Source organism: Podarcis liolepis, assembly GCF_965112155.1.
Source record: "Podarcis liolepis genome assembly, chromosome: 2".
Lineage (NCBI taxonomy): Eukaryota > Metazoa > Chordata > Lepidosauria > Squamata > Lacertidae > Podarcis > Podarcis liolepis.
The window spans coordinates 11,176,947-11,188,964 of record NC_139555.1 but is presented as its reverse complement, the minus strand read 5'-3'; the positions used below and the strand labels follow the sequence as shown (position 1 = coordinate 11,188,964).

At 45.1% G+C, this 12,018-nt stretch overlaps 1 protein-coding gene across 1 annotated transcript in view; it reads right to left on the bottom strand.

The window, feature by feature from the left end:
• The window catches only part of ITGB7 (integrin subunit beta 7), a 47,272-nt gene extending 36,483 nt beyond the window's left edge, over positions 1–10,789 (bottom strand). Inside the window, exon 1 of the mRNA XM_083490000.1 lies at positions 10,535–10,789. Within this exon, the coding sequence (XP_083346126.1) occupies positions 10,535–10,552 (18 nt within the window). The 5' untranslated portion in view covers positions 10,553–10,789. The remainder of the gene's footprint in view (positions 1–10,534) is intronic.
• Between the last annotated feature and the right edge of the window lie 1,229 nt (positions 10,790–12,018).

Below are 12,018 nucleotides of genomic sequence, written 5' to 3'. Positions count from 1 at the left end.
CCACTATTTTTTTGCATTCAGCAGCCCATGGATAAAAACTTTATTCTTTAACCTGTTGGTGCGGCTGACTATACTTCTGTATCTCCTGCCCCCCTCTTTAGGAGATTAACGAGGTGCTAGCCAGGGTGTGAGTCGTCCCTAAGAATTTTCCTCGCTCTCCTGAGGCAGCGGTCTCCAACGATGTCATCTAGCGAACTCCGGGAACAGCCCATGATATCATGGGCTGTATTCACCACCCTCTGTAGGGAGGCCGTCCGTGGCTGTCAAACCAGCGTACCACTTTCTATTGTGGCCCGGTAGAAGGAGATCGCCAATTTTTATTTGACATTGTTCTTTTGAAAGACCCTGAGGAGATGGAGTCTCTGTTGGGCTTTCTTAACCACCCGGGTTGTATTGATTTTCCAAGTGAGGTCCTCACTAAGGTAAACTCACAGGAATTTAAAGGAAGAGACTCTCTCCACACAGCCCCCCCCCCCCGATATACAATGGGGCTAGTTCCCCTCTCTTCCTCCGAAAGTCCAACACCATCTCCTTTGTCTTGCTGATATTTAGGTGCAAGTTGTTCTCTAGGCACTATGTGGAGACTTTTTTGAACCTCCTCCCTATAGGTTGATTCATCTCCACCTGTAATGAGACCCATTATGGTGGTATCATCTGCAAACTTAAGAATTGCAGTGGATGGATCAGATGAAATACAGTCATATGTATAGAGTACAGGTAGGGACTCAGCACACTTCCCTGTGGGGTGCCAGTGCTGAGCTTCAGAGAGGTAGATGTAACAGGCCCAATCCTCACTATTTGTGTACGATCCCTCAGAAAGTCTTTAATCCAACCACAGATGGTAGGGGAAAGGTCCAGGTCCATCAGTTTTTTAATAAGAACATCCGGAAGGGTGGTATTAAAAGTCGAGCTATAATCAATAAACAGCATTTTGATATAATCTCCAGATGACTCGTTGCAAGGTGAAAGGCTGTAGCTATGGCATCATCTGTTGATCTATTTCTCCTATAAGTGAACTGGTGTTCATCAAAATCCGGTGGAAAACATGTCCTGGTAGTTTATTGTTGTACATTGTTTTAATTGTTTGTTTTCCTTCTGTGACTGTGCCCCCAAGTGTGTTTTATAAGCTGGTCTCTGACCGTAATAAATGATCTATCTAAAACATGTCCTGAGGTGCTGAACATGTTTCCAGAAGCGTACTGCGTTACAGTGGTGCCTCGCAAGACGAAATTAATTCGTTCCGCAAGTTTTTTCTTCTTGCGAGTTTTTCGTCTTGCGAAGCACGGTTTCGCATAGGAATGCATTGAAAATCAATTAATGCGTTCCTATGGAAACCGCTTGCCAGGCTGGCGGTGCGGAGAAGGGCTTTTCTCCCCACCGCAAGCCTTCAGGACAGGTACGGGAACAGAGGGGAAGGGGCGCAGCGCTTCTCCTCTGTTCCCGGGGCTTGCGGTGGGAGGAGGGTTTTTCCTCCCCACCGCCAACATTCAGAACAGCATTCTGAATGTTGGCAGTGGGAAGGAAAATCCTCCTCCCACCGCAAGTCTTCAGGACAGCCATCCGAAGGCTGGCGCGGGGAGAAGGTCTCTCCGTCCCACCCCCAGCCTTCGGAGGAGCCTTCCGAAGCCTGGCGGCGGGAGGAGGTCTCTCCGCCCCACCGCCAGGCTTCGGAGCAGCCTTCCGAAGGCTGGCGGCGGGAGGAGGTCTCTCCGCCCCACCGCCAGCCTTCGGAGGAGGTCCGAGGACAGTGGGGAAGACGCACTGCGCTTCCGCGCTGTCCCGGAGATTTCCCTATGGGCTTTCGTCTTGCGAAGGAAGCCCATAGGGAAATTCGTTTTGCGAAGTGCCTCCAAAACGGAAAACCCTTTCGTCTAGCGGGTTTTCCGTCTTGTGAGGCGTTCATCTTGCGGGGCACCACTGTATTCCTTCAGCCTCTGATAATTGGGCAACTCTGTTCGAATAACCCTTTCAAACAGAAGCTCAGCTTTTCCACGTTCCAGAGGAGATGCTCCATAATTCAGCAAAGCCGGTGATGGGCCAGTACCTGAATCCTGTTATTTCTTTACAACTTGTACTTCCATTTTCAACGAGACCATTCGACTGAGAATATTTGTGGCTTGATGTGATCTGAAGAAATCCCATAAACTTTGGAGATGTTCTGAAACTCACAACAAGCCAAACTGAGGGCCATTATCTGTCCAAACCCCCTCAGAAATGCCATGCCAAGCAAAATAAAATAAATAAATAAATGACTATTTTCCCAATTCCCTGGGAAGCAGTGGTGTCCATTAGTAAAGCAACCTCTGGATATTAAGAAAATTAGTCCACAATCAGGGCATAGTGTGGATTTTTGCACATGCAAGCCAATATATTGGTCCAACTTTTGGTCCACGTCAAAATAGGTTATTAGATCACCAGCATGGGCTGTTTGGGCTGGCAAGCAATGTACCCTTTCACAAGTGCTTCAATGTCACGATTAATTTGAGACCAGAACAAAACATCAAATATAACTTTTTAAGCATTGTCTTCCCATTTAACTTCCAGTTCAGAGGCATTTGAGTCGCAGCTGATATTGCTCTCAATTCATATGCTCTTAATTTCACTTTCCTATTATCCCTGTAGCTTGGTTTCCTTTGTAGCAGGTATAGGCAAACTCCGGCCTTCCAGATGTTTGGGATTACAATTCCCACCATCCCTGACCATTGGTCCTGTTAGCTAGGGATGATAGGAATTCTAACCCCAAACATCTGGAGGGCCAGAGTTTGCCCATGCCTGCTTTGTAGCATTGCTTTGCTTTCAGGAATCACATTTGTGCTCCAGTGTTTTGTTTAAGGTTCACTTTCCTGCCATTTATCTCTAACTTAATATTCCAGCCCTCTGGTGATATAGATCGTTGCAGAACTGCTTTCTTCCTGGGACACTGTGCACAGGTTGCAGTTTCTTCTTGCCACTAATTTTGTTTGCAGGCCCTAGCAAAGTGGCCCACCTTCAGCCTTCTGCTGCACGTTTTTCCACCGGCCCTGCACTGCTGTGGGTGCATGCACACGGCCACATTTCCTGCAAACTTTGGCTTGCTGTTCCAACTAAGTCAAAACTAGGTTTTGAGTGGCTGCTAGAAGTCACAATCCACAAACTCAACAAAACTCTTTCCTTCAAACAAATAAACTGTACTCTCTTCTCCATGTGATTTCTTGCAACTCAGAAGATTTCAATTGCTTTTTGCTAAAGTAAGGAAATTTCTAGCAATTTCCCAGTCAGTTTGCAATCCTGTTTCTTAGGCCAATCTGACCCCTTATTAGTCAGAAGTTTCATTATTATTTTCAGTGCTTTTTTCTGGGGGGGGGTGCAGGGGTATGGATATCCCTAAGCACTTTGTGAATCTTTGTACTTTTGTCCATTTACTGTATTAATTTTTCCCAGTTTAAACTATAAAATTGTGGTTTTCTTGAGTCAAAATGAGAGTACCCTAAACATATATTATTTTTTTTTAGAAAAAAAGCACTGATTATTATTATTATTTCATTATCTCCCATCATCTGAGGATCACAGGGAGATTTACAATATGTTTACAGTCTGGCTCAGCCTTCGCAGACGGCTCTAAGGATTCTGTCTCACTTTTTCTATTGTATGAAGAAACCTCTCTTTCAAACATCTTGCTTTTTTGCTTTGTGTGCAAACGTTCCTCAGACTTGTTAACCACACTATCATGTTTAGACTTTTTTTTCCCCTGCAGCTAGTGAAAAGGTGTTAAGCAAATCAGCATCTTGGGGCCCTGCAAAATTCACCAGCAGAGCTGCCTTCCTTTTATCAGTTGTCGTCTCGGCAGCTCCACTGGCTTCTATGAGTAGGCCAAAGTGCTGCTTAAATCTTCTCCAATTTTCTGGAGCACAGCTTAAGAGATCTAACACATCTAGGGCTTCTTTCTCAAGCTTTCTGGCTTCAAAATCATCCTATAGAATCACTATCCCACTTCTGGTACTGCCTGTTTGAAATAGTCGCAAAGTGATTTCATGCTCTTTATTCAGCTCATAGGGAGGAGGAATGAATGAAAGTCCCCTCACAGTATCTGCTTTATATACATTATTTACACAATGGGCTGCACATGATTGGCTAATTCCGGAATTCTACTGTAAGCCAATCAGGTTGTGGAATCACTTCTATCTGGAGCAGGATTGGGTGGTTCCTGCCAACCAATCATAGTGCTGCATTGTTCTAGGACCAATCAGACTGCTGCATTCTGAATCCTATTGTTCTATGACCAATCAGACTGCTGCAGTTTGGATCCTATTCAACTCAGTACGTAACACTGTTGTTCCCTGTATAAGTGAAAAAAGCAGGGAGCTGTCCTAGACTAAGATCAAATGTTGTATTTAGTTTCAACTCAAAATACCTTCAGTCATGATCCTGCCATTTCCGTCATGTGCTCTGGCGACACTCCTTGTTCCTTCCAGCCCAGCTCTTTAAAGGAGCCAACTTTCACATTAGGGGCTTTCTTTATCAAACCCACAATATTTTTAGTTAAAGAAATTTAGCATTGTTGGAGATATACACAGTGGTACCTAGGGACTCAAATGGCTTCGCTCCCGAACAAATCGGCTCCCGAATGCCGCAAAATAAGTGTTTCGGTTTGTGAATGTTTTTTCGGAAGCCGAACATCCGACGCGGCTTCTGTGAGTGCAGAAAGCTCCTGCAGCCAATCGGAAGCCACACCTTGGTTTTCAAACAATTTTGGGAGTCAGACTCCTGGAACAGATTAAGTTCAACAGCAGCAGCAAGTGGTGCTGGAGGACTCTTGAGAGTCCCATGGACTGCAAGAAGATCAAACCTCTCCATTCTGAAGGAAATCAGCCCTGAGTGCTCACTGGAAGGACAGATCCTGAAGCTGAGGGATATAAAAATACGTATTATCAGATAGTTCCGTTGTTGGTTAGAGCGTGGTACTGATAACACCAAGGTTTAATCCCTGTATGGGGCGGCTGCCCATTTCTGCATTGGTCCCTTCCAACTCTTATGATTCTATGACACAATTTAGTCCCAGGAGCATTACATAGGAGCCATAAGATATTGTTTTGAACTGTTGGAAATTTCATTTCCAGAGTGTTCAGAGGTAAGGCACATGAAGACATCCTACAGCAAAGATGATAGATAGATGATAGAGATATAGATATAGATATAGATATAGATATAGATATAGATAGATATAGATGATATAGATATAGATATAGATATATAGATATAGATATAGATATAGATATAGATATAGATGAGATAGATATAGATATAGATAGATATAGATAAATAGATGATAGATGATAGATAGATAGATAGATAGATAGATGCTCAGATTTATGCATAAATCTGACCAGAGATAACTAGGGTGGCTAGATGTTTAATAGTTTACTTATTTATTCCATTTACAGTGGTACTTCGGGTTAAGTACTTAATTTGTTCCGGAGGTCCGTTCTTAACCTGAAACTGTTCTTAACCTGAAGCACCACTTTAGCTAATGGGGCTTCCTGCTGCCGCCGCGCCGCCGGAGCACGATTTCTGTTCTCATCCTGAAGCAAAGTTCTTAACCCGAGGTACTATTTCTGGATTAGCGGTGTCTGTAACCAGAAGCGTATGTATCCCAGGTACCACTGTATATCCTATCTTTCCTCCAACGGTCTCAAGGGGGGTTATACAACGTTCTTCCCCCTCCTCATTCTATCTTCACAGCCACCTTGTGAGGTAGGTGAGGATGAGAGAGCACAATCGGCCCACGATTATCCAGCAAGCTTCGTGGCTGAGTTGGGTGTAGGAATCCCACCCTGTTTCGCACATGGGCACTCTAGATATAACCTAGAGCTGAAACTAAAGAGAACTGTATTTGCCTGTTCTTTTCCGCAAGAGTCAGGTGTCTCTCTCTTGCATTCTGTGGCCATTAACAGCACTGCAAAGCTGCTCCGTCTCACGTAAACAGACTAACAGTTTCCACGTGAGGAACGTTCAGCAGCTGTTGGGCTTGTCAGTGGGCTGCTTGCAAAACGCTGGCTTTCAGAATGACTCCAGGATGAACTTTTAGAAAGAGGTCGTGACTAGCTGTACGGCTCTTTTACGATGTGGCTATTTAATTCTGGTCTACGGGTCTCTTAAGAGGGTGGCCAGGGCCAAAAAGAGGAGAGACCCTGACCCTTTAATTGCTGTGCAGAAGCGGGCAATTCAGCAGGTGTAGCCCACACCTGCTGAAACTCACCTACCGCCACACAACTATTACAAAGTGCAGTCGCCCTCTCCTCGTTTTGCAGCTGGATACCCATAACCGCCCCGTTGGGCCTCGAAAGTAAATAACACGAGGATATTTCTGAAGAGCTGGGGATTTCTCTGAAGTTTCTACCACACCACAACGAAGCAGTCTATTCTTCAGTTTAAAATTCAAAACTTAAAAATAGAACGGCAGTTTTGAAGTTTCCGCCGCAATAGTTGGTAAGGCTACACACACGCCCCTCCAGGTGCGTGCAGCATATAGAGTCCTTTCCCCACAGCCAGCCATGCGTGTACAGAGCTGTGTTGGATGGTGGTCCCAATGGGGAAAATGCAGTGAGTCCGGAAAGAACGAGCAAATCAGGGCTATGGGAGCCAGTGTGGTGTAGTGGTTAAGAGCGGTAGACTAGTAATCTGGTGAACCGGGTTCGCGTCTCCGCTCCTCCACATGCAGCTGCTGGGTGACCTTGGGCTAGTCACACTTCTCTGAAGTCTCTCAGCCCCACTCACCTCACAGAGTGTTTGTTGTGGGGGAGGAAGGGAAAGGAGAATGTTAGCCGCTTTGAGACTCCTTGTTACCTGCCAAGCTTGGGGAACAGTGCTGGCTAAACTGCAGAGCTGGAACAGCCAATAGGAAGATCTCATTGAACCTCATGCTCCAAGACAGATGATTAAACTAGCAGCGACTCCACTGCTGCTAAGGTAGCTAGGTTCTCATGATGTGGCTGTGGTGGCTGCTACTGCAGACCCTCGACGTGTCCCTATTTTCCAGGGACAGTCCCAGATTTGCAGAAGATGTCCCAGTTTCTGATTTGATCCTACAATGTCCCAGTGTGGTGTAGTGGTTAAGAGCGGTAGTCTCGTAATCTGGGGAACCGGGTTCGCGTCTCCGCTCCTCCACATGCAGCTGCTGGGTGACCTTGGGCCAGTCACACTTCTTTGAAGTCTCTCAGCCCCACTCACCTCACAGAGTGTTTGTTGTGGGGGAGGAAGGGAAAGGAGAATGTTAGCCGCTTTGAGACTCCTTAGGCTAGTGATAAAGCGGGATATCAAATCCAAACTCTTCTTCTTTGTACATGCCATTACCTTTAAAGGACATTTGAAATGAAGTCTTTCCTTCAAATAGTTCTGGAAACTGTAGCTTACCCATCACAGATCTAAAATTCCTAGCAGCCTTAAACTTCAGTTCTTATTCTTTGTGAAAGAAAAAAACTGATTCAAATGTGTTTTAAAGGTATGGTCCAGAACAGTGGTCTCCTTGTGCAATCAAGCTGAGGAATCACGGATGTTAAGCTTCCTAGAGCTGGTGGCAGATTGGAGTAACTGCCGCTGCTTGTATTTGTGGAAGTGAAGAATCAGCCGTTGGATTTTTGTTCCAGCATCCCTAGGTGTAACTCAAAATCTTTCACAGCTTCTAGAAGAACTGAAAGTTGTGTTCCCACCGCTGGTTTTGGAGTCTACACATAAGGTTAGCCACAATCGTTATCTACCTTGTATTTATCCTGTTATTTTCCCCACCCCACCCCAACTAAGCTTTGATTCAATTTGAGAAAAATAATGACCTAGCTGTGTTTTAAGCTGGTAATGGGCACATAGCCCAAGCTTCACACTTCTTCCTAGGCACCATCTTAAGGCTATGGTAGTGGCGTCCGCCCTGTGGAACGCCCTCCCATCAGATGTCAAAATGATAAACTACCTGACATTCAGAAGACATCTTTTTAATGTATGATATTTTAGTGTTTTTTGCTTTCTATGGAAGCCGCCCAGAGTGGCTGGGGAAACCCAGCCAGATGGGCAGGGTTCAAATAATAAATTTATTATTATTATTATTATTATTATTATTATTATTATTATTATTACTACTACTACTACTACTATGAAGCATGCAGACCTCATGGGTTCAACATAAGCCTGTTTCTTAACATCCAGCTTGATATTAAAGAATTTTGAATGCTTGCTCACACTTTTCTGACAGTTCGACTGGTCCTAATAAGATAGGGGTGTCTAATCCATGGTCCTCCAGATCTTGCAGAACTCCTATAATTTATAATTCACAACCAGTGGCTGGGAGAGAGCACTATGTTGGCTACTCTATAAGAAAGGTGGCTGTGTCTGATGTGAATTTTGGATTCCCCATCACCATCGTACAGATTAATGCAGCTGTCTTTGTTTAGATGAAAGCCATGGCATTCAAATTGCAAAATGTGGAGCTATAAACACCTGATTTCATCATGAAAAATGATCTTCACAACACACCTTCGTAAAACTACAGGAAAATATGTACAAAAGAACTTTAGAAACAGGGTAGAGCTTACATTCCCCAAGAAACAGAAAAAAGAAAGAGCTTAAGCTGTAAGTTAATTGAGCATTGTGCAGAATTTACCAAAAATATATCAGACAATGGAAGCAATTACAGTGGTACCTTGGGTTAAGAACTTAATTTGTTCTGGAGGTCCGTTCTTAACCTGAAACTGTTCTTAACCTGAAGCACCACTTTAGCTAATGGGGCCTCCCACTGTTGCTGCGCCGCCGCGGCACAATTTCTGTTCTCATCCTAAAGCAAAGTTCTTAACCCGAGGTACTATTTCTGGGTTAGTGGAGTCCGTAACCTGAAGCGTCTGTAACCCGAGGTACCACTGTATACCAAACATGGAGCAACACAAGAGAGTTTTGAATCCCAGATACTTGGATCATGCTGTGTCGCCAAAAGCAATTTGCTCAATCTTGGACTAAAAATGGAGATTTAAAGGGACGTAACTTGAGCAGCAGTTGGGAAGACAAAGTAATTGATTAAAAAAATAAAGAACTGTAAGGTGTTCCACACATCAAAAGTGCTATTTGCATGTTAAACGGAAAGTGGTCTCACAGGGAGGTTTTGTCACAGATAAACATAGACAATGTCAGTTTATCTGCATACCACATTTTCCACAAATGAGTTTGTGCTGAAAATACACTGCAAATAAACATTCTGATTACAATAACCATAATGTATAATTTTAAAAAAGGATCACTGCATCAGAACACTGGAAGTTAAGCAATTCATCAGCTCATATAAAAAAAGGGCAAACACCCACCAAATATGTCTTGCGTGAACTTAATTCTGAATCAGTTAAGGTAGGGTAGGTTACCTTTTTTTTAACTCTAAAAAAAGAAAAGCTCTGCTGCTTTGTTCCTCCAGAATTCACAGGGGCTAACCAGATGCTTCGTGCCGGGATGTATGCAAGCAGGGCATAAAGAAAACCTCCTCCATTGTTTGCCATCAGCACGTCTTAGAGATCTACTGCTGAATGTGCCTAATTCTTAATTAAAAAACAACAACCCATTTTTATCAGGGTTGGCTAATCTGTGGCCCTCCAGATGTTGTGGAACTCCCATCAGCTAGTACGCATGGTCAATAGTCAGGGATGATGGGAGACGGGAGTGAGAGCTGGACCATAAAGAAGGCCGATCGCCGAAGAATTGATGCTTTTGAATTATGGTGCTGGAGGAGAGCCTTGAGAGTCCCATGGACTGCAGGAAGATCAAACCTATCCATTCTGAAGGAAATCAGCCCTGAGTGCTCACTGGAAGGACAGATCCTGAAGCTGAGGCTCCAATACTTCGGCCACCTTGTGAGAAGACTCCCTGGAAAAGACCCTGATGTTGGGAAAGATTGAGGGCACAAGGAGAAGGGGACGGCAGAGGACGAGATGGTTGGACAGTGTTCTCGAAGCTACCAGCATGAGTTTGACCAAACTGCGGGAGGCAGTGGAGGACAGGAGTGCCTGGCGTGCTCTGGTCCATGGGGTCACGAAGAGTCAGACAAGACTAAACAACTAAACAACAACATCTGGAGGGCTACGGCCATGTTTTACCTAATGCCAGAAAACTTCACAAGGTTATACCATCCTGAAGACCAGAGGGAAAGGGTGTGGCACCAAAACAAAGAAGGAAAGTGGGGGGAGATATTTACGAGCTAGGTGCCTGGATAAGCAGATAGGTCTTTAACTGCTCCTTACAGATAGCAAAAGCCTCCCTGCACCCTCATTATTACGACCTCTGTCTGTAAGATTGCCAGCTTGCTCAAGGTTCCTGCAGCTCAATACGAGAACCTTAGCCAATGATCATTGCCAAGTTAGATTTCTGCACACAAGAACAGACCAACATAGTTTGCAGGTTTCTGGGGTTTCTTTCTGGTCACCTGGCAGCCCTACTCATTTGTCGCTATATCCACAGTTCCAAGACTCAATGCTTTTGTCCCTTCTCAAAACAAGCAAGCAAGAAACCTTGCAGGCAACCAAGACAAACTCACGGTTCGATGTTGATGCATGCTAGTTCCAAAAGCAGGCACTCTGGTCTGATCACTCGGTCACCGAAACTGCAGCAGCAGATGCACGGTGGTTTGGAAGAACAGCAAAGCCTTCTTGGGTTCCCTGCCTTCTTGGGGCTGTTTTCCCAAGCTTGAAGGAACAGCAACAGGGCTGGCCAGAGGCACTTCCTCCCCTCGCATTCAGCTCTACTGCTCGCAAGTGACAACTTGATTTCCGTGCGTCTTTTCTTTTCTTCTGAAGGCTGTTGAGAGGAAGGCGGCTTGGAAGGCGGGAGGAGACCGAGAGCTGAGGCAAAGAAAGAGAAGCCGGCAAAGACAAAAACGGCTGATAAGGGGAAAAAGAGGCCCAGATTGAGGTGCGTGTCTTAAGGAGCATAGACAGCAGTGTTAGAAATATATATATATTTCTCAAATATATATAAGTTAGGCGCCAAATGGTCCCTTAAACCAAAGTTGTACAGTGGTACCTTGGATTACAGATGCTTCAGGTTACAGACGCTTCAGGTTACAGACTCCGCTAACCCAGAAATAGTACCTTGGGTTAAGAACTTTGCTTCAGGATGAGAACAGAAATCGTGCTCCGGCGGCGCAGCAGCAACAGGAGGCCCCATTAGCTAAAGTGGTAGCTCAGGTTAAGAAGTTTCAGGTTAAGAATGGACCTCCAGAACGAATTAAGTTCTTAACCTGAGGTACCACAGTAGTTGCCAAAAAGGAATGTCTAGTTGCCATAGGGACGTGGGTGGCGCTGTGGGTTAAACCACAGAGCCTAGGACTTGCCGATCAAAAGGTTGGCGGTTCGAATCCCCGCGGCAGGGTGAGCTCCCGTTGCTGGGTCCCTGCTCCTGCCAACCTAGCAGTTCAAAAGAATGTCAAAGTGCAAGTAGATCAATAGGTACCACTCCGGCGGGAAGGTAAACGGCATTTCCGTGCGCTGCTCAGGTTCGCCAGAAGTGGCTTAGTCATGCTGGCCACATGACCCGGAAGCTGTACGCTGGCTCCTTCGGCCAATAAAGCGAGATGAGCGCCGCAACCCCAGAGTTGGTCACGACTGGACCTAATGGTCAGGGGTCTCTTGACCTTTACCTATGCCTACCACTCTTTCCAAGCCACTATATCAGCTCAAGCTGGTGGACCTCAGGGGTCCTTATGTTTTTCAAATGATGGACTGATTCTCAGCTAAGCATCTGGCTTGTTCAGATGACAACCTTGAGCTAGGTTAAGAACTTTGAGAATTTATAGGGGGGGGGGGAGTCACTTGATCCAAGGATATATTGGCCAAGCCTGACCTATTTTTTCTTAATGGTGACTGCTCCTGCTCAGGCTGCACAGAAAAAGCATTTTGGTTCCAGAAATCCATTCCAATTGTGCTGCTAAAATGTAACTGATAGAATTCTACAGGACCGGGTATTAGTGTGTGAAAACAGCCTAGAAACAGTTATCCCCAGGGATGCACCTCCAGATGGTGG